The sequence below is a fragment of the Delphinapterus leucas genome, chromosome 6, assembly GCF_059928025.1.
Source record: "Delphinapterus leucas isolate spDelLeu-1000000601 "Yukka" chromosome 6, BTC_Dleu_Yukka2, whole genome shotgun sequence".
In the NCBI taxonomy this organism is placed as follows: domain Eukaryota; kingdom Metazoa; phylum Chordata; class Mammalia; order Artiodactyla; family Monodontidae; genus Delphinapterus; species Delphinapterus leucas.
Genome location: NC_143134.1, coordinates 17,538,604 through 17,560,218, shown reverse-complemented (window position 1 = coordinate 17,560,218; position 21,615 = coordinate 17,538,604). Strand labels below are relative to the sequence as shown.

The following is a 21,615-nucleotide window of genomic DNA, read 5'->3' as shown; positions in this document are numbered from 1 at the left end:
TCTAGGCACGAGGGCTTCAGTAGTTGTGGCACACGGGCTTAGTTGCTCCGCAGCACGTGGGATCTTCCCGGACCAGGGCTTGAACCGTGTCCCTGCCTTGGCAGGCGGATTCTTAACCACTGCGCCACCAGGGAAGTCCCTCTGAACATTTATTAAATTCCCTTGGTGGAGCCTCTGTGGCCAAGCACTGAATACTAAAGAATTCTCATGTGTGATGGCCAGTTAGAGGAAAATGAATCTCCAACGTAGATAGAAGAGAAAGATTCAGAGAAGTAACGAAAACCAGGACTGTATTATCATGGAGGAGAGTGATGCTGAGTGGCTGAGGATGACAAATGCGTATTATAGCTAATGACGTGGAAGTCATTTGTGATTTACTGAAAGATGTTCTGGTGGTTGGTGGGGGCAAAGCAGACTGGGAAGGAGTTAGGAATGCTGAAGGGGAAAGTGGGGTTGAGAGAAGGTTAAAATGATTTTTTTTTTTTTTTACATTTTAAGTTAGAAGTGACAGCATAATTAAATGGGAAGGACTGAGTCAAGATGGAAAGATTCAAGATAAAGGAAAGATTACAATAGCGAAATGATGCAGAAGGAGAGAAGGGTTGAAATCCAGAGAAGACAAAGGGATTCATTCCTATGACAAATATTTACGGAGCAGCTACTGCATGCCAAGAACTCTTTTAGGCACTGGGAATACAGTGGAAAGCAAACAAAATCTCTGCCCTTATAAAACTTAACTTTTAGTGGAGAAGAAAGACAATATATAAACCAAGTATGTATATATGATGTAATGAGAAGTGCTCTGAAGACAAATAAAGCAGGATGAGGGGACAGAGAGGGACCGGGGATACTATTTTAGCCAAGTGGACCTCCAAGGATTCTGGCCTGAGCAAATGAAGACAATTTTTGTAAGGAACTGCCATGGGCTGTTAATCATCCCATTAGTATAACCTCCCTCTGAGAGAAAAACAATGACAAGGGGAAGAGAGAGTAGAATTGGATTCTGTATTCACTTGAGAATACAGAATTAGGTAAAGACAGGAATGAACAGGAAAGGGAAAACATGTAGCTAGGACTGTATGCCCAACTCAGGTTTTGAACACCTAGATGATTCATGACCCTGCAGAGCATGTAGGCCCCCATTTGGGAACCCTCGGCATACCCTGTATTTTATTTTCTTTAGTAAGTATCACAAGTATATAGCTATTTTTTGTACCACAAGTATAATTAAATCTTCAACTGTGTAATTCTTTCTCCTCTGACAGACTATAAATTCCATGAGGAAAGAAAAGTTGTCTTGTTCATGTCTGTATCCCCTGATCTAGGACACTGCAGATTCTTAACACCAAGTGAATGAACATTTTAAGCTTTGGAAGGAAACAGACAATGATATCAGGGTATTTTAATAAAAAACATGCAGTCATTTTTGTTGAGAAATATATGACACCTACAGTTCCTAAATCAACTCTAAATACATTTTTTTCCCCTTCTGGATAATATCTATGGATGGTAAAAGTATTTCTAAGTGCTGGATGTGATTATAACTGAATTTTATCATCTATGCATAAAACGTAATCTGGAATTAACTCTGACCTTGTCCCCATCACCTTACTGTATCCCTTATCTCAGAAAAAAGTCAATCGTTGATTTTTTTTTTTTCTTTGCGGTAGCGGGCGGCCCCTCCCGTTGCGGAGCACAGGCTCCGGACGCACAGGCTCAGCAGCCATGGCTCACGGGCCTAGCCGCTCCGCGGCATGTGGGATCCTCCCGGACCGGGGCACGAACCCGTGTTCCCTGCATCGGCAGGCGGACTCTCAATCACTGCGCCACCAGGGAAGTCCCAATCGTTGATTTTTAATTCTACTTTTCCTAGATGGTTCACAGGGTTATCAGTATGAATAATCATTGCACACAGTGAAGTCTTCAGCAGTGAATGAGATACATTAGATGGTTTAACTAGCTCATTATGCTTTATAAGCTCTTAAATCTGCTTTAGATAGCTTTTCTGTCTCCCCTCCTTCATGCGGTATCACTTTTTGCTGCTGGGAGTATATCTGCTTCTAAAAGTTACCCACTTCTTTTACAAAGTGCTGCTTCTAAATAACAGCAAGCTGGAAAACCAGTCTCCTAGACAAGGTCTTAGTAAGAGTAAACAGTGCTGCCTGTAGGCCTGGGGTAATCTGTCTACTTTAAGACATGGACTTAGGCTTCATGTAAGATTCTATGATATCTACAGCTGACTAGTATGAAAATAATGCATAGATACCTATCAAAAAGAAATGTCAGGCTCTATGATGTCAAGTCCCTGCAAAGGCAGTTAAATGATTCTAACACTCAATTCGTGGGGCTCATCAGTTGACCATTTATCAGCTCCTACATGAATTAGCAAGAAAGATGAAATATATATGACCTCACTTGCACTGAGTAGTTGCAGGAACATTTAACAGAAGCTCAGAAGAAGTTATAATAAAGAAGTCAATCAATAAATCAATACAACACTTTCTATCAACCCAGCCAAAGGAAATTATTTTGATGAAGAACATTTTTAAGGGAACGAAGTAAACTTAGGACAACACACAAGGTAGTGGTCATCTTGATGCTATTGTGTACCGTTTTTCAGCAAACCAAAGCTCATTTTGTCTCGGATGCATCAGCACATACCTTTGAACAAGTGGCAAAGGAAGGAAGTTGAGGGTGGAAGTCATGTCCAGTCCACAGTCCAGCATAATGGTGGTTGATTTGAATTTGAGCACATTGCATGGTAAGGTTGGGTGCCCTGACAGGCAATACTGAAAAACAAACAAACAAGCAAATCACTTTTGTCAATAATCAGTTACAGAAAAAGCCTAAAAAATAAAGTGAATTAAATAAAGCTGATCATCTTCTCTCATTAGAGCACTGTGTAAATTCAGCTAACTTTCTATATGGCTTCCTCCCTTTTACAGTGCTGGATACCACTTCCCCTAGCACTCAGCATCCTCAAAAATCTCAGATCATACCCAGTTCTTCGCGGGGTACCAACTTACATCTCAGGAAAGTAGAGTTTTGGAGGGGCCAAGGTTATTCTAAACAGAAGGTTTCCTGGCTGTAGTTTTCTGCTCCACTCTCACATGACACTTGCAAATTCTCACTATCCTGTCAGACCTAAGTACTGTGTAAAGTCAATAAAATTCTAAGCTGGAACCTCAAACTGTGCTACAGGTTAGGTTTGCTCCTCTGTAAATAAGTCGGGTGACTTTCCTCCAAGAGGAAATGCTTGGGAAGGGTTAACAAACAAGCATCAGTAAGGGGGTGATGGCTCAGCCTTGTCAGAAGAAATGACTCCAATGGACAAGTGACTTCCCTGACGTGCAGACACTAGGCAGGAGTGAGGGACACCCATTCCCAACCAATCAAGAGCCTCTTGCCTGTGGCCGCAGTCCTCAGAAGTCAAAGGGGCACAAGCCACAAAGGCGTATTCAAAGGGGAGTGATGAAGCAAACCAGCACACTGACCTCAAACATCCCTCAGGTCCTCCTCAATGGAGTGGGGATGACAGATACGCCACATTGAAAATTATTTACATGGGATGGACCCTGTGTCACCTTTCATAATTCGACTGCTGTTCTGAAGACAATGAATGAAAGAAGAGAGAAAAGACCTTTTCTCCCACTTCTCTCTTCTTCATTCCGTAGAAGCCTCCCTTGAACAGCAAAGCCCAGAAGATGGAGGGGTCAATGGTTCCCATCTCCTGACAGACACATTCTTTCGGATTTAAGCACAAGTCAGGGTAGCGCGACATCAGTGCTTGCCCCCACACGGCCACCGCAGCACACACCAAGTCTTCATTGCGCGTTGGTTCTGTCACTCGATAAATTTCCTAGTTTTCTCCAGAAGACATTACAGGAACTGATGAGTTTTTAAAACTGCAGGTTCTAAAAGGTCAGGAGCCAAGAAATTGTGAGTATTTTGCAACCTTCTTTTTTGGCCGCACTGCATGGCTTGTGGGATCTTAGTTCCCCGAGCAGAGATCGAACTCATAGCCCCTCACTGGAAGCACAGAGCCCTACCCACTGGACTGCCAGGGAAGTCCCTTTCGAGCTTCTTTATTCCAAGTTTGTGAAAGATAATTATATTTCCCAATCCATAATTCACAACTCATGGCCTGAAAGGGGACATGGCTACTTACAATGAAAACAGTAACCAAAAAATACTAAGAAGTCCAGGAAGCGTGATTTGGGTAATTATTCTTTACCTAAGTTCATTCTTTGATAGGTATCAGAACTACGGGAAAATTTTTCCTACTAATCAAAGCAGAGCTATTCCTACCCCACCCTTCTCCATCTGGTTCCCTATTGCTAGCTTGGTCTTTATCCCTATCTAAGAATTATGTATTTGTTAAAGAAAAACTATCTCAAAATGAACACAAAGCACCCTGTTAAACCTGCCCCAAACATGACAGAGGACTTTCCTATATTTCCCCTTTATAAAGAAAAAAATCAGATACTCAGAAAAACCTAAAACGAAAATAAATGAAATGTATATAATGGTTATTTCTGGGTTTAAAGATTATGGTGTAATTTTCTCCTTTCAGTTTTCTGCATTTTCCAAACATCTGACAATGAGCATTTACCATACTTTTATAATCAGAAAAAAATATGATTAAAACAAAACTGAAAATTTATCCAGTCACACTGAATGACAAAATCTTTTTTATCTTCATCTTTAAATCATGGATAACAAGTTGCAGCAGAAGACAGAAGATGGACATGTAAAAGCTTCTGCTCAAAAGATTTCAGGCAAAGGAAGTTAGCCAACAGACTTTACATTTGCTCCTATCGTCCAAGGATAAAGAAAGGTGAGGAACACTTTATAAGGGCCATAACTGAATGGGAGAAACATTTTCAGAGCATCTACTGAAAGAGCGCCAGACCTTGATCTCACTAGCTCCAATTTTATGGATCAGGAAATTGAGTTTTACACAGTTTGAAGGGCTTGTCTGAGAAGAGAGAGCCAAAGACACACAGCAAGGTCTCCTGACTCCATAGATCCCACTTGTGCTTCCCAAAGTGCACTGCTCACTTTGTGGGTCAACTCAGTCTGCTGAGACACAGAGTAACTGTCACCAGTAAATGAGGCATCTGGCAAGGTTCCCGAAGTTTCCCTGGCTCCAGTGGTGCTCTTTGCACGTTTCTAATATGCTGCCTACAGTCACCAAGCAGATTATAATCTAGCGAGAGGTAGGGACTAATACACAAAAACATTAAGTAATCATGTGATTTTAATTTTGCAATTAGAAATAAATATGACAGAAAATTTGAAAAATACCAGAAAGAAAAATATTACCCACAGCATTTCTACAGTCCCTGTCTTTTTTCATATTTGTAAAAGCTATAATTTTGGTGCACTTATTGCTCTGTATGCTGCTTTTAAGATTCATGGCTGTGTTTTGTCTATGTTGCATATCACTTCATTTTATTGGCTGCCTAAGTAAATATACCATCGCTTGTTTAATTATTCTCTTACTGTTGAACATTTAGGGTTGCTTTCAGTTGCTTTATTACAAACATGGCTGTGGTGATAACTTTAGTGCTCAAGGCTTTTTCCATATTGGACTGTTTCTTCAGAGGATTCCCAGAAGTGGCATTAACTAGGTCAAAAAATATGAGCATTTTATGGCTTTTGAAATATGCTGCCAAAATGCTTTCCAAAAAAGGCTGTGCCTATTTACAATGTCATCAGGAATATAGCAGAAGATCTGTTTCACTGCTTATTCCCATCAGCATTATGGTCAAAACCATCTAGAATCTACACCAAAATGCCTCTATAATGTTAGTACATGTTAGTAGCAGCTATCTAGGAGCAATTAAATGGCCCTAAACAGGAAATCAACTACTTGATAAATGAATTAATTTTGAGAGGCAGTTTGAAGCAATGATTTAAAGCAGGGAGTTTGAAGTAAGACTGCCTAGGCTCAAATCTTGGTTGTGTTCACTACCGTGTGATTTGGAGAAAGTTACTTAACTTCGCCAAGATTGAGCTTCCTTAACTGGAGGATGCAGTAATAGAAGCTACCCTCCTAAAGTTGTGAGGACTAAATGAATAGATACAGAACCTGACACACAGTATGTGCTCATGGTTGCTATAGTTATAAAATCATTAAGAGGCTGAAGAGGTCACCTAAATATTTTTTTTGGGGAGGGACACCTAAGTTTACAGGATTTTAGAGAAGAAATTCTATTCTGTGTGGCATTCACTAATGTTTTAGACATCTGTGTATCCCATAAGACTAGGTAAAGGGAATGAATAATTTTACAAATATTTTTCTTTTGCTAGTTTTCCCTCCAGGAAGATACAGTTACTACTGAGTACAGAAGCGAATATTGTAGCCAACATAAGGTTTTACAATTTTTATTTTTTCTAGCTTAATAAGCACACAGCAGTGCTTTCATGTTAATTTTATTTCTACTTAATAACAAAGCAGATTTTTCTGTGTAATAATTTATTACCTATATTTCCTCATGTACCTGCTGATTTCTTTTTACCACTGAATAAATCTGGTTTCAGAACTTATATATGCTTAACATATATAAGCATTGTTTATATATTTTGGGTAAAAATTTTTATCAGTTATACTTAGTACATGTATTTCTCATTCTCTTACTTTCATTTAAAAAAGTTTTATTATGGAAAATTTCAAACATACAGGTAAGCAAAATTAGTACAGTAAACTCCCGTTACTCAGATTTAACAACTATCCATATTCTGCCTTTCTCTTTGTTGCTTTCTTTTTTTTTTAAAAAATGTATTTATTTATGGCTGTGTTGGGTCTTCGTTTCTGTGCATGGGCTTTCTCTAGTTGTGGCAAGCAGGGGCCACTCTTCATCGTGGTACGCAGGCCTCTCACTATCGCGGCCTCTGTTGTTGCGGAGTGCTCCAGACGCGCAGGCTCAGTAATTGTGGCTCATGGGCCCAGTTGCTCCACGGCATGTGGGATCTTCCCAGACCAGGGCTCGAACCCGTGTCCCCTGCATTGGCAGGCAGATTCTGAACCACTGCGCCACTAGGGAAGCCCTGTTGCTTTCCTTTTGATACTGACACACTTCTGAGGAATAGCTATTATGTTGACAAACCAATCTGATCTCTGAAAATACTGTTTTCATAAATAGTCCTAAAATGATCTCTTATGCACAACTGGGACAAAAACATGAGTCCATTTTCCTAAATGTCCTTGCAGAATTCATTAAAGGCAACTCCTTTCGCCTTTAACTTATCCTTGGTTTTCAACACCTGAGTCCTTTAGTAGTTTGAATATATTTCTGAAATATCTATTCTGTCCACTGGTTTTTTGTTTTTGTTTTTTGTTTTCGCCTCAATGCTGTAAAGTTTTTACTTTGTAATATTTGAAAATAAGCTAGAATGACTAGACTTCAATTCTAAAAAAAAAGTTTTTCTAAGGATGTAAATGGAAGCTACATTTAATCTATATATTTAGTGAATGCTGCCATTTTTACTATACAATAACATTTCTCTGAGTCAGGTGCAATGCACTGCTTTCTCTTTTATTAATTTTATTTTTTCTTCCTTTACAGTTTAAAATGTTGTATTCCTTTAGCTCATAACCAACAAGTCAATTATCATTAACATAAATGTTTGCTTTTCAATTTCTATTTAATTTCTGCTCTGAGTTTTATTGTTCTATTTCAAGTTTTATCTGTTATACTTTTTAAATTTCTGCAGTTAGATGTGTAGCTGATTAAAATATGCATTCAGGTTACAGACAGCCCTGTAAGTGATGCTCTGGATATATTTTACAAGTTTACATTGTGTTTTCAATTTACCCATTTCTAAATACAATGAAATTTCTATTGTGATTTCTACTTTTAGCTACAAAAGAACTGTGTGTTGTGTGTGTGTTTGGTTTAACTTCCAAATATAAAGGTGGAAATGGTTATCTTTTGGTTACTGATTTCTAATTTTCTTGTGGGCAGGGAACAGATTTTATAATACTTTTTTGATATTTATTGAAACTTGCTTTGTAAGTCTGTACACTGTGAATAGCTGATTTTTACAAATGATCCAGTGTGCATGAAAATTGGAAATATATAATCTAATTGTTGTATACAGAGCAGGTTAAGTTTATTATCTTATCTAAATCTCCTATATCCTTACCTACTTTGAGTCTTAGGAGAGAAGAAACTGGCAATTTCTTTTTGTAATTCTGTCATATTTTGCTTTATACACCTTGAGGCTATATTGCTAGGTACATAATGGTTAGGATTAATACTAGTGCAAGGTTTACCATTATGTAATGCTCTTTGTCTTAAAATCTATTTCTAGATTTATTTCTAAATAATATAGCTACACCAATTTTTCCTTCAGTCAACAGTCTTCTTTTTTTTTTTGCGGTACGCGGGCCTCTCACTGTTGTGGCCTCTCCCGTTGCGGAGCACAGGCTCCGGACGCGCAGGCTCAGCGGCCATGGCTCACGGGCCAAGCCGCTCCGCGGCATGTGGGATCTTCCCGGACTGGGGCACGAACCCGTGTCCCCTGCATCGGCAGGCGGACTCTCAACCACTGCGCCACCAGGGAAGGCCAGTCTTCTGTTTTTTTAAATGAAATTTTACACATATACACACACAGTTAAAAATGAATCACCAATTTGAGAGGCAACTACTTTTGACTCTTACAGCTATTTCTTCTAGTTACCTCTGTATTTCTCAATAATATTGTTATCCTGTTATTTCTTGAGTTCTTGAATTTTAGTTGTTGTTGATTTTTTTCTACTATGGAAGCTATTTATAAATAGATGAAACTTTGCTATGGTCCGTAACCAAGATATGTACAAAAGGATTCCCTATCACATTTGAAGCAATGCACATGAAGGCAACTGCCAAATTCCTTGGACTGGATAAAAGAAATTTAAAAGGAAAGAGAAGTTTTTTTTTTTTTTTTTTTTTCGGTACGCGGGCCTCTCACTGTTGTGGCCTCTCCTGTTGCGGAGCACAGGCTCCGGACGCACAGGCTCAGCGGCCATGACTCATGGGCCCAGCCGCTCCGCGGCATGTGGGATCTTCCCAGACAGGGGCACGAACCTGTGTCCCCTGCATTGGCAGGCGGACTCTCAACCACTGAGCCACCAGGGAAGCCCAGAAAGAGAAGTTTGTGTAACAGATTCATGTACTGATCAACACCATCATTAAAGCAACTTGTCATGGTTCAATTCTCAGTGTTGCTTTTTCCCTCAGTGCTATGTAAATAAAAGAAAGATATGTCCTAACAATAGTACTGTAGAGTCAATTAATTATTTTACATTATTTTTCACAGTTAATGATTATTTACTATCATTTTAACCAATTTATTTGTTCACCAATCCTTCTTGTATCCCATTTCTTGGGTTCAATTCCCTTTTTCCTGAAATACATCCTTTAGTCTACTTCCTTTAAATGGTGTTCAAAATGTAAACTCTTAGTCATTATTAGTCTGGAAATTTCTTAATTTTGAATTTACTCCTCAACAGTGATGGTGGTGGAATTATAGGGTAACAAGTTACCTTAGAACGGTAAAAATACTAATCCAACTGTCTTCTGGCATCTATCATAGCTGATGAGAAATCTGCTGCCAGTCTAACTGGTAATCCGTTATAGGTTGCTATTAAAATCTATTTCCCATTGATGTTTTGATCTTTCATTAAGATGTACATTGGCATGATTTTCTTTTTTTGGGGGGGGATTATACTTTTAACATATAAAGACTCATCTTTGACAACTGTGAAAAACACTGTCAGTCATTATCATCTTGAATACGATTTCTCCTCCATTCTTCCTAGTTTCTACTAGTGGAATGCCTATTAAATACTCATTGTAATGTTTCATTTTACTCTCTGTCTCTGTAACTAAATTATCCTTTCATATTTTGCTTTTATAGCCCTGTACAGTGCATTCTGGATACTTTCCTCAGCTCTATCTTAATTTGCTAATTCTTTCTTATTGGTGTCAAGTCTGCTATTTAACTCAACTTTTCAATGACTGCTTTTCATTTCTAGAAGTTCTCTTTAAAAAATAGCATCTTGCTCTTTTCATAGGTTTGATATCTTTGTATATGTCTTTGGTCATTTTAACGTTTTAATTTTAGAATCTCCATCAGATTGTACAATTGTCTGAAGTTCTTGGGAGTCTTGTTATGTTTGCTGATTCTAACTCATGGTGGATTTCATTACTGTTGTTTTAAAATTCTGGATGGTGAGCCCATCTTTGGTGGGGCTACATCTGTGGGAATTCTATGTAGAACAGGTTGAGGCAGGTCCCCAAGAAGTATCTTGAGGTCAATCTTTAAGTTGATTTCTCAGCTTGAATATTCGTACTTATAGGGGAGCATACAAATCAGACTTTCACACTCTCAAAGCACCGGCACAAGCTCCTTGCACAGACAATCTTCCTTATTGACCTCTTAAGCAAGCAAATGGTATTTTTCTAATACTCCTTTCATACGTAGCTCTTGGGGGTTTCTGGTTACTGATTTTGAAATGTGTTTCTGAATATTACAATGATTACTAAGAATACTCATATTATGACCTCAGATTTCAGCAAATCTAACACTTAAAAAGCTGTTATGAACACAAAATGACAACCAGCCAATCCAGCCTCACAGAAATCTTCAAAAGCAGTATGAATTACTGTAAACTTCAGGAAAAAAACCCACCACAACCACAAAACACAAAACAAAACAACAACACAAGAATTTGGCAAATCAACTATATCTCATAAAAAAAAAAAAAATAAAGAATTTGGCAAGTTAGTACATTTGGTAAATTTGGCAATTTCATCATATGGCAAATTTAATTTTAGTGAATTGCCTTGGAGAAATATTTAAGTCTGTCTTTTGCAGAAAGAACCATGGACTAAAACATCATATATGTTCTTCTCTTTCCTAGTCTTATTTAAAATAATTATAATATACATAGTTATTATGATATGGTATTTATTAAATGTCAGGCACTCTGCAAGAACTTTACATTTAATTCCTTTAATCCTCCCAGGAACGCTATGAGGTAGGAACTATATTCCCATTTTACAGAGGAAAAAAATGAAGCACAGAAATTATGAGGTCCCAAAGCTGTAAAGGCTGTGCCAGGACTTGAACCCAGACAAATGAGATCCAGAGAGAGTACACTTCACCACCACAGCATGCTATGCTACAGAGAGGAAGGAATTGTCAGAGACTAAGAAAAATTTGCAGAGATGATGTGCTCTAAAAGGCCATACTTTGAGTTGATAAGAATATAGACTGAATTTATAAGCTAGTGAACAAAGAAAATTAGTTAGCTGGCTAATATAAGGTAAAGCAAAGATTAAATTATTAAATATGTCTGCAATCCATCATAAGCAGTAATTTTCTTTTGTTGAGTTTTCCCTTCCATTCAAAAAAAGAAACAAACAAACAAAAAGGTGATAAGATTCTCTCACTCTAAAGCAGTTTTACTGCTGAAACTACCTTTAAATATCTGTAATGTAACCTATAACCTTTAGGTTGAGTTAATGCCGAAAGCTGTTTAATCTTGTTCAGGAGAACTGTACACACCATAAAGGAACTTTTTTACAGGTAAGAGTGTTAATGAAGTAAGTTGTAAATGACATCACATTTTTTTCCTATTTTTCTCCTTTTTCTATTTAATCAACACATATATTCACTGTGGAGACCTATGAGCAGAGAAAAGAGGTTCAGTTTTCTTTTCTCTCTGGCAGTGGAACAGACTTTGGTTCTTTCTGATTCAAATATAACATTAAAAAGATATGTCTAGCAAATTGATTTTTATGTAATGCTTTTGCTTCCTGGCACAACATTAGAAAACCTATCAGCATAATTCACACATAAATGAATACAGGGAAAAACAAATCTTAAAAGATTCCAAAAATGTATTTAAAAAACTCAACATCAATTCAAAGGCAAAAACTCTTACCAAACTATAAATAGAAAAATATTTCTTTAATCTGATAAAGGGTTCTAACCAAATCCTACTTCATAGTTGATGATGTAGCATAAGAAACAGTTCCCTCAATGTCAAGAACAAAAGGATACCCACTATGACTGCTTAAATTTAATACTATACTGGAAATGATATATAATGCAATAAGACAAGAAAAATAAAGGATAAAATGATTAGAAGTGGAGAAATAAAATGTCACTGTCCACAGATGATATTATTAGAAGACATTCTGAAGGAAACCTATTACAACTAATAGGAGAGTTCATCAAGATTGCTAGATAAAAAAAATCAATGTACAAAAATTGAGTTCTTACATGCCAGCCATGAACAATCAGTAAAAGTAATAAGAATTAAAATGAGAATACCATTCATATGGCAAAAAATTAAATGTATCATAAAAGAGAAGTATAAAATCACATAAAAACTTTTAAAAACCTATAAAACTCTCCTTAAAAATAATGTTAATTGGAAAGGAAAATAAACTCTTGTTAAAAATAGAAATAAATAGGTAAGAGAGATTAAGAGGTTCAAACTTCCAGATGCAAAATTAATGAGTCATGGGTTTGAAATATACAGTGTGGAGGATATAATCAATAATTATATAATATCTTTGTATGGTGACAGATGGTACTAGACTTATCATGGTGATCATTTTGAAATATATAGAAATACTGAATCACTATGTTGTGTAATGGGAACTAATAGTTATACGTCAATTATATTTCAAAAAAAACAAACAAACAAACTCATAGAAAAAGAGATCAAATCTGTGGTTACCAGAGGTGGGGGTGGGGAGAGGAGGAATTGGATGAAGGTGGTCAAAAGGTACAAATTTCCAGTTATAAGATAGGTAAGTACTAAGAATATAATGTATAACATGATAAATATAATTAACACTGCTCTATGTTATATATGAAAGCTGATAAGAGAGTAAATCCTAAGAGTTCTCATCACAAGGAAAAACAATTTTTCTATTTCTTTAATTTTATACCTATATGAAATGATCAGTGTTCACTAAATTTACTGTGGTCATCTTGTGATATATGTAAGTTAAATCATTATGCTGTACACCTTAAACTGATACAGTGCTGTATGTTAATTATATCTCATTAAAACTGGAAGAAAAAAAGGTAAAAAACAAAGGGAAACTTAGCTGAAAAAAAAAAAGACTCTGAGACAAATAAAAGGTGAGAGAATTCATTGCCAACAGACTGTGTTACAAAAATGTTAAGGAAGTTCTTTAGAAAGAAGGAATATTATAATAGAATCTATAAAAAAAGTGAAGAACTCTGAAAGTGGTGAAAATAAAAGAAAATATAAAAAGCTACTTTTCTTTTAAAAATTGTTTAAAAACATATTTAACTGTCTAAAGGAAAAATGGTAACAACATATTGTGGAATTTATAACATGTATAAAAATAAAATGTGTGAGCACCACAGCACAAAGAATGGGAGGGAGGACTTGGAAGTACACCGTTGTAACGTTCTTACGTTATACGTGAAGTGAGCCAATTCCTTAAAATAAATCTCTCTACTAAAAAAAAAAAAAAAATCAGTTCTCACTAATCTACTTTGGAAATTAAGAATCATATGAGGGCTTCCCTGGTGGCACAGTGGTTGAGAATCTGCCTGCCAATGCAGGGAACACGGGTTCGAGCCCTGGTCTGGGAAGATTCCACATGCCACGGAGCAACTAGGCCCCTGAGCCACAACTACTGAGCCTGCGCATCTGGAGCTTGTGCTCTGCAACAAGAGAGGCCACGACAGTGAGAGGCCCATGCACTGCGATGAAGAGTGGCCACCGCTTGCCGCAACTAGAGAAAGCCCATGCACAGAAATGAAGACCCAACACAGCCAAAAATAAATAAATAAATAAAATTAAAAAAAAAATCATATGAAAGAGTCAAGGGCTATGATTAGCTAAAAAATATTAAATAACAATGATTAGAAAGGATTTAAGTTTTCTGGTATTACAACTTACTATAATGTAATTAACAGTAGGATGTTGCACTAAGATAGGTAATGGACCAACGGAAAAGGAATAAACAGTCCAGAAAAGAGGCACATACATGTCTAGGACATATGATAAAAGTACCATTGTCAACATATGGTGCTGGGAAAGTTTGTAACCCATTTGGAAAAAATTATTTCACACCACACAAAAAAATTAATTCCAGATGCCTTAAATACTTAAGATATGAAGACAAAAACTTTACAACTTGTAGTGAAAAATAAAACAAAAAGAGGAAAATATCTTATCACTCTGGGATAGTGGAGAATTTCTTAAGAGACAAGAAGCACAAACTGTAAGACAAAGATTCATATATTTGACTATGGTACTTTGAAAATCTTCAAAAGACACCATTAACAGAGTGAAAACACAAGCCAGAGATTGAGAGAAGATATTTCCATTACGTGTTATTAAAAAAAGCACTGGGAACCTATTCAGTATAAAAAGCTCGTACAAATCAACAACAATAAAAAGATTTTAAAACTCAACAGAAATGGACTTCCCTGGCGGTCCAGCGGTTAAGACTCTGCGCTTCCACTGCAGGGGGCATGGGTTGGATCCCTGGTTGGGGAAGTTCGGCATGCTGCACACTGCAGCCAAAAAGAAATAAACCAAAAACCAAAAAACCCCAACAGAATGGGAAAAAAAGAGTGATCAAAAAATAAAGATATAAAGAACTCAGTATCATTAGAATCAAGGACATGCAAAATAAAACAATAATTGATAGGCTAAATAAGACAATTTAGATAGGCTAAAATTAGACTAATAATACAATGTATTGGAAATATGTAGTCAAAATGTAGTATAAATTGGTACAATCATTCTGGAGGATAATTTGGCAATACCTAAAAATACTGAATATACACACACCTTAACATATACTAAACTAATAAAAGCACATATGGGTATGATACACATCAACTTGAAGAAAGTAGTAACCTCTGGAGAGGGAGGAAAAGTAAAGGTTGGGGATCTTAGCTTTAGATACAACTTATGTCAAAAGCGGGGAGGGGAGGAAGGAGATCTGATCTAAAAAAAAAAAAAAGGTAAGCTTAACATCTATTTAATGTTAGTAATGAGGCCAAGAGTGTCTTTTCTGTATGGTTATCAGACACCTCTCCGCAGACATCAGAATTATGTAACTATACCCTTCCTACTATTGTCAAAATTTGTAGTGCTCTTTTCCTTATGACAAAAGTCTCATGGTACAAAAATAAAATCTAAGAGATCTTAATGGATATTTTAGTATTAGTATAGCATTTGCTAGGTATACTTGTTAATTTTCAAGGAACTACTAATGCTAATAGTTCATGATTTTCATTTTGATACTATATTTGTCCTGATGCAAAGTGAACAACACTTACAACTACTGACATGGCAATGGAAATGAAATAAAGTGAGACTGCTACCTCATGATTCAACAAGATATTGCCTTGGAGGAAGGAAACAAAAATAATTCCCAGATTTTGTCTAAATTTTTGAGATTACGTTAGTAACTTTAATAAACTCCTTGATGCTTTATAGTCTTATGCAGTTTGGCAAAACACTTCTCTAACAAGATTCAGCAAAGCTTTTTAATTTTATGAGAAGATTTTCAAATGATATTGATAATTATCTAATTACCAGAAATGTTATATTAATATGATAGTTATATTTATAAAACATACATATTCATAAAAGTACACATCAAAGCTGACACTTGAAAGGGAATTCTAAAAATAAAAGTAGACCCTTGCTTAGAAAGGAGTAGGAATTGAAAATATCATTGTATGAATTACCTTCACTAACAATAAGAATTATTGACAAATATTTTCTATACAATATTTAATTAGCTCTTACCCCAAAACTGAGTGAAGTAAATACTATCGATACCAATCCAGTTGTCAAGGCCCAAGGTCACCCAGTTAATAACAAACTGATTTTGCACTCAAACGAGTACAAGTTCCAAATACTTTCTCTTAAATCATTCCACTAATATGTTAGAAAGAAGAAAAACTGTAACAGTGTATTATACTAAGAGCAACAGATTTGATATGGATAGAAAAAAAAAATCCAAGAATCTTAGCAATAAAAGTGACTGTAGTTTTTTCTAGTCATTTTTCTAACTTCTCCCTCAATATTGTTTCCCTGTTGAACCACTACCTAACCCCTGTTAGGTTACTTCTAAGACAGACAGCTTGGAACAGACCAAGAAGGGACAGCATTCAATTAGTTAATTAAGACCGCCGACAGTCATTTCCATATCCCTGAGAAGTTGTACGCTAGTATATTTTAACATTTAAAAAATGTGGCATTTCCTAATGATAGTCATTTAAAAAACAACAACAACAATTTGACTTGTTAAGGTGGGGGAAGTGAATTGACTTTTTTTTTAATTAATTAATTTATTTTTGGCTGCGTTGGGTCTTCAATGCTGTGCACGGGTTTTCTCTAGTTGAGCGGGGGCTACTCTTCCTTGCAGTGCTTGAGCTTCTCATTGCCGTGGCTTCTCTTGTTGAGGAGCACGGGCTCTAGAGCACAGGCTTCAGCAGTTGTGGCACACGGGCTTGGCTGCTCCGTGGCATGTGGGATCTTCCCGGATCAGGGCTCGAACCCGTGTCCCCTGCATTGACAGGCGGATTTGTAACCAGTGCGCTGCCTGGGAAGTCCCTAACTTTTCTTAAAAAAAAATATTAATTAATTTATTTATTTGGCTGCGCTGGGTCTTAGTTGTGGCATGCGGGATCTTCATTGCGGTGTGTGGGATCTTTAGTTGTGGCATATGGGAATCTTCCAGTTGCAGCATGCAGGCTCTTAGCTGTGGCATGTGGGATCCCTGGCCAGGGATTGAACCTGGGCCCCCTTCATTGGGAGCACAGAATCTTAACCACTGGACCACCAGGGAAGTCCCATGATAAAGTCATGATAAAGTTTTCTTTTTTTAATAGTTTTAGTTAGATTTTAGTTAGATCTTCTGAACATACTTAAAATTTCCTCAATAACTGAATCAAGTATCAGCTTTTAATTTAAAGTTTAATTAATTAAAATAAAATAGAATTTTAAATTCTATTGTTTAATAGTCACATGCAACTGATGGATACTGTATAGGATAGGGCAATTCTAGAAAAAGAGAGGGAAAGTTAGGCAAAGATTTCCTAGATTAAAGAACAAGAACATGAAAAGAAAACCTATAAATTGAACTTAATAAAAATTTAAAACTTCTTCAAAAGACACCCTTAAAGCGAAAGGTAACTCAGAGATTGGGAGAAAATATTTACAACACACGTATCTGATAAAGAACTTGAAAACAGAAAATTAAAAAGAATTCTTACAACTTCAGCCAAAGTAATAAACAAATAAATTGGGCTTCCCTTGTGGCGCAGCGGTTAAGAATCCGCCTGCCAATACAGGGGACATGGTTCGAGCTCTGGTCCGGGAAGATCCCACATACCGCGGAGCAACTAAGCCCGTGCGCCACAACTACTGGGCCTGCGTTCTAGAGCCCGTGAGCCACAACTACTGAGCCCGCATGCCACAACTACTGAAGTCCGAGTGCCTAGAGCCTGTGCTCCGCAACGAGAAGCCACTGCAATGAGAAGCAACCGTATCGCAACAAAGAGTAGCCCCCGCTCGCCACAACTAGAAAAAGCCTGTGTGCAGCAACAAAGACCCAACACAGCCAAAAATAAATAAATAAATTTATTTTTAAAAAACACAAATAAATTCAATGTTAATACAGGAAGGTAGTTCCCTGACCCTTGATTTCAGATTTTTGTGTTTATCAGAAGAGCCTCATTCTTCCTCATTGACTGATTTTATGGTACATAAATGTAACGATTTTTAACTTAGAAAATAAATTCACATTAATAAAGTATCATTTTTATCTGTTTTATAAAAAAAGAATTCTTACAACTCAACAACAGCATAAACAATGCAATAAAAATGGGTAAAATATGTGAGGAGGCATTCGCTGAAGAAGACATAAGGATGGCAAATGAAGGGATGCTAAACATGAGTCCTTAGAGAAATACCAATTAAAACTACAGTGAGGTACCACTACACTCTTACAAGAAGGGTCAAAACTAAAGACTGACGAGTGCTGGCAAGGATGTAGAGCAACTGGAAATCTCGAACACTACCAGTATAATGCTTTTGAGAGTCATCCTTGTTGCATATAACAATAGCCCACTCTTTTTTTTATTGCTAAGAAGTATTCCATTGTATGGATGTACTATAGATGTTTATTGATAACATCCACAACCTGATGGATATGTGGGTTGTTGTTTTCAGTTTTTGACAACTATGAATAAAGCTGCCATAAATATTCACATACATATTTTTGTAGAGCCATACAATTTCATCTCCCTTGGGTAAAAATTTAAGAGTGGAATTGCTAGGCTATATATGTTTAACCTTTTAAGAAACTACCAAACTGTTTTCCAAAGTGAAAATTTATTTTTAGCTTAAATAAACCAGAGTCAGATCTTACTGCTGAGCTGTACACCATAGTATCCAACATCTCCTTTAACCTAGTCATAAAGCATTAGTTCTAACTCTGCCTCTAAATTAGTGTTGGGCCTCAAATGTCTTCATCTGGAGACTTGACTAGATTCTTTCTCTTTCTTTTTATTTCTCTCTCTCCCACTCCCTCCCTCCCTCTCTCTCTCTCCTTCCTTCCTTTCCTTTCCCTTCCTTCCTTTCTCTTTCTTTCCCTCTCTCTTTCTCTTTCTTCCCTTCCTCCCACCCTCCTCCCTCCCTCCCTTTCACCGCACCATGGGGTATGCGGGATCTTAGTTCCCCAACCAGGGATAGAACCTGTTACCCCTGCAGTGGAAGCGTGGATTCTTAACCACTGGACCGCCAGGGAAGTCTCGACTAGATTATTTCTAAGCTCTCTTTTAACACAAAAATATTGTCTCTCATTATTCTATCATTTCACTGGGTCAACCAAAACCCTTTGGTCTTTTATATAACCAGTCAAGAAATATCTATGCCACTGTGTTCTTTTACAACTAGCTCTATGTAAATAAGAAATTACATGATTTATAAGATGGAAGGAATTCTAAGATAATCTAGTCCAAATACCTCTTAAAAATGAGGAACCAAGCTCTTCCAAGGCTTGTGAACTTTCCTCTGCACCTACACACCCGAGTATACACATTTACAGCCATCGATAACTATAGCTTGCTAGAAGACACGCCATGCCCTAACAGGGTGTATAAGAAGATTCTTAGTGTGGCAGGAAAGGGGAAAGCACACTCTGTGGAGAATCCCTGCCTGATACCACAGCATCCTGAGTTAAACCGGCTTCCACTGAGCCAAACCTGCCTAATTTGGAACTATTACCCCTGCTAAGAATTTTGGGCCAGGTCCTCCAACACTCAGAAATTTCTATAAATACATTTCAATTTTATTTGGTAATCTTTCACTTTCTTCCACTTTGTCTCTTGATTCTATCTTGCAGGAGAGCTGTTAAAGGTGCCAATCGCACTCACTGTCACACTGACTACACAGCTGGATAAAATAGAGGGATAATTTTCCACTTGAGCAGCAAATCTCTAGCATGCATGGTAAACACAGAGAAGCCACCTTCTGGTTGGAGCGTGGCTAAACATCACCCACAGCTGGGTAACTGACACTTATGGCTGCTCCCTCTTGCTTATCCTGTCCTCTGACTTGGCTTTCCATGAAAATGAGTAAAGAAGGAGAGAGTTGTCATAAAAAGCAACACCCCCCCCTGCCCCCAATAGAAGCTCACGAAGGGTGGGAGTGCTGACAGTAAATATTAAGGGTGAGGGAGGGAAAATAGGGGTTGGCTTGGGAACAAACATTGTTGGCTGTCTCTCTACGCTGAGAGAAAATGCTCTCTCCGCACACTAGCAGAGGATAAAGAAACTGATCATGAGGATGTGGGGAAATGGAAACTCTCATTTACCTCTGTTGAGTGAAAAGGAAAGAGTATCTGAAGAGCAATGCTGAATCAAAATTTAAAATGTGCATATATAGCAATTTTACTTAAGGACTTGACACTAAGCAAACACCCAGATGGGTGCAAAAAAATGTAAATAAAAATACGTTGTCTTTAGTATTGTGTGGGATAGTAGGGAATGGAAACCAAAATGTTCAATAGCAGAATAAATCCATACAACGTAATACTATAAAAAGATTCAAAATGAGATCATGAACATTCAAAATGGAAAGGCTTGTAACAGAAAGTTGTCTCATTATCTGTATTCCCCTTTGCCCTTTCACAGGAGAACCCCAAATCTCAGCTGGAATTATGGCCACCTGGAATAGAGATTTCCCAGTCTCTCTTGCAACTAACTGTAGTCATGTAACTTCATGTAAATTCTGGCCAAAAACAATATATTGAAGTCTATGTGTGCAACTCTGAGAAATAATCAAAGGGAAGGGGCATGCCTTTCCCTGTCCCTTCCTCCTTCCTGCTGTCTAGAAAAGGGATCTGATGGCCTGAGCTGGTCAACTCACATTGGATCACAAACAGTAAGGCATATATTGAAGATGGTGGGGCAGCAAGCTAGCAGGAGACCCTGGGTCTCTAATGGTCACAGACCTGGACTCTTTACCCCTGGACTTCCTTTGTAAGAGAGAAACAAACATCTAAACTGTTAAGCCATGGTTACTTCAGGCTTCTTATCACTCAGAGCTGAATCTGATCCTAACAGATTTATAGCCTAAGAGCGACTAAAGGATATCAGTGCACACATCCATCATAGGAGATTATATACCAAAATGTTACACAGTGATTACTCTAGGTGGTGAGATTACAGGTGATTTTTGTTTTCTTCTTTATATCTTTCCATTATATTCAGAAAAAAATTTATGAGTATGTACTGGTTCTATAATAGAGTTATTTTTATTTTGAGAAAAGCACTCTAAAACTTCAAGTGAATTAAAGAAACAAGTTTCCTTTTATTTAGTCCCTTTGAAGAACTCTAACAGTTTAGTTGGATGGATTTCTTTATAAAAGAAACCATGTTGTCTCAGCTGACATCTCCCATTGAATGGCAGCAGCTTGCCTAGCCCAGAAATAGGCTTTGCCAGGCTGAATATCTCAGGGCCCCCTCAAGAACACTCCAAGGAGATGGTAATCCCACAGTCACTTTGCCAGTCCTCCACCAGGTTGCTATGTACAGCTGGGTCACACAGTTTAACCAACAAGGCAACAATTTCATCCTTCAAAACTTTCAGGTCAACGAAGTGTTGAGTTATAGAAGCCAGACACGAAAGAGAACACACTCAGATGCATAACTAGATAAAAATTCATCAAACTGCACGCACACTTGAAATTTATGTTAGTTTTACTATCTGAAAATGTTATTTAAAAAAATACCCTGAGGACAGCATCACACTTTCTGGGGATTTCTCTCTACTCAACCTGTTGATGTGACCAAGAATATTCTACGCATTTAGCAGGTCTGCAGGAATGGGGCTCCCCAACTCTTTCTCAGTAAAGGTGAACGTCAAGGAATCAATGAGGGTGTCTGTTCTCTCCTTTTTCCTATCTGGGCACTCTTCTTACATAGCGCCCAACAACTGGTCCCACTGATTCTCTGGATCCCTTTCACTTTTTGATGTATTTATTAATTCTGTTACTGTTTATGAGGTCCTTGTAAGGTGCTCGAAAAATCTTGTCCTAA

General features: G+C 37.3%; 1 protein-coding gene across 6 annotated transcripts in view; it reads right to left on the bottom strand.

Moving 5' to 3' along the window:
* The window catches only part of INTS9 (integrator complex subunit 9), a 109,301-nt gene that overhangs the window by 74,952 nt on the left and 12,734 nt on the right, over nucleotides 1-21,615 (bottom strand). For all 6 annotated transcript variants that reach the window (XM_089912754.1, XM_089912753.1, XM_022594959.2 and 3 more), the window contains exon 2: nucleotides 2,662-2,789. In XM_089912754.1, the coding sequence (XP_089768880.1) occupies nucleotides 2,662-2,789 (128 nt within the window). The remainder of the gene's footprint in view (nucleotides 1-2,661; nucleotides 2,790-21,615) is intronic.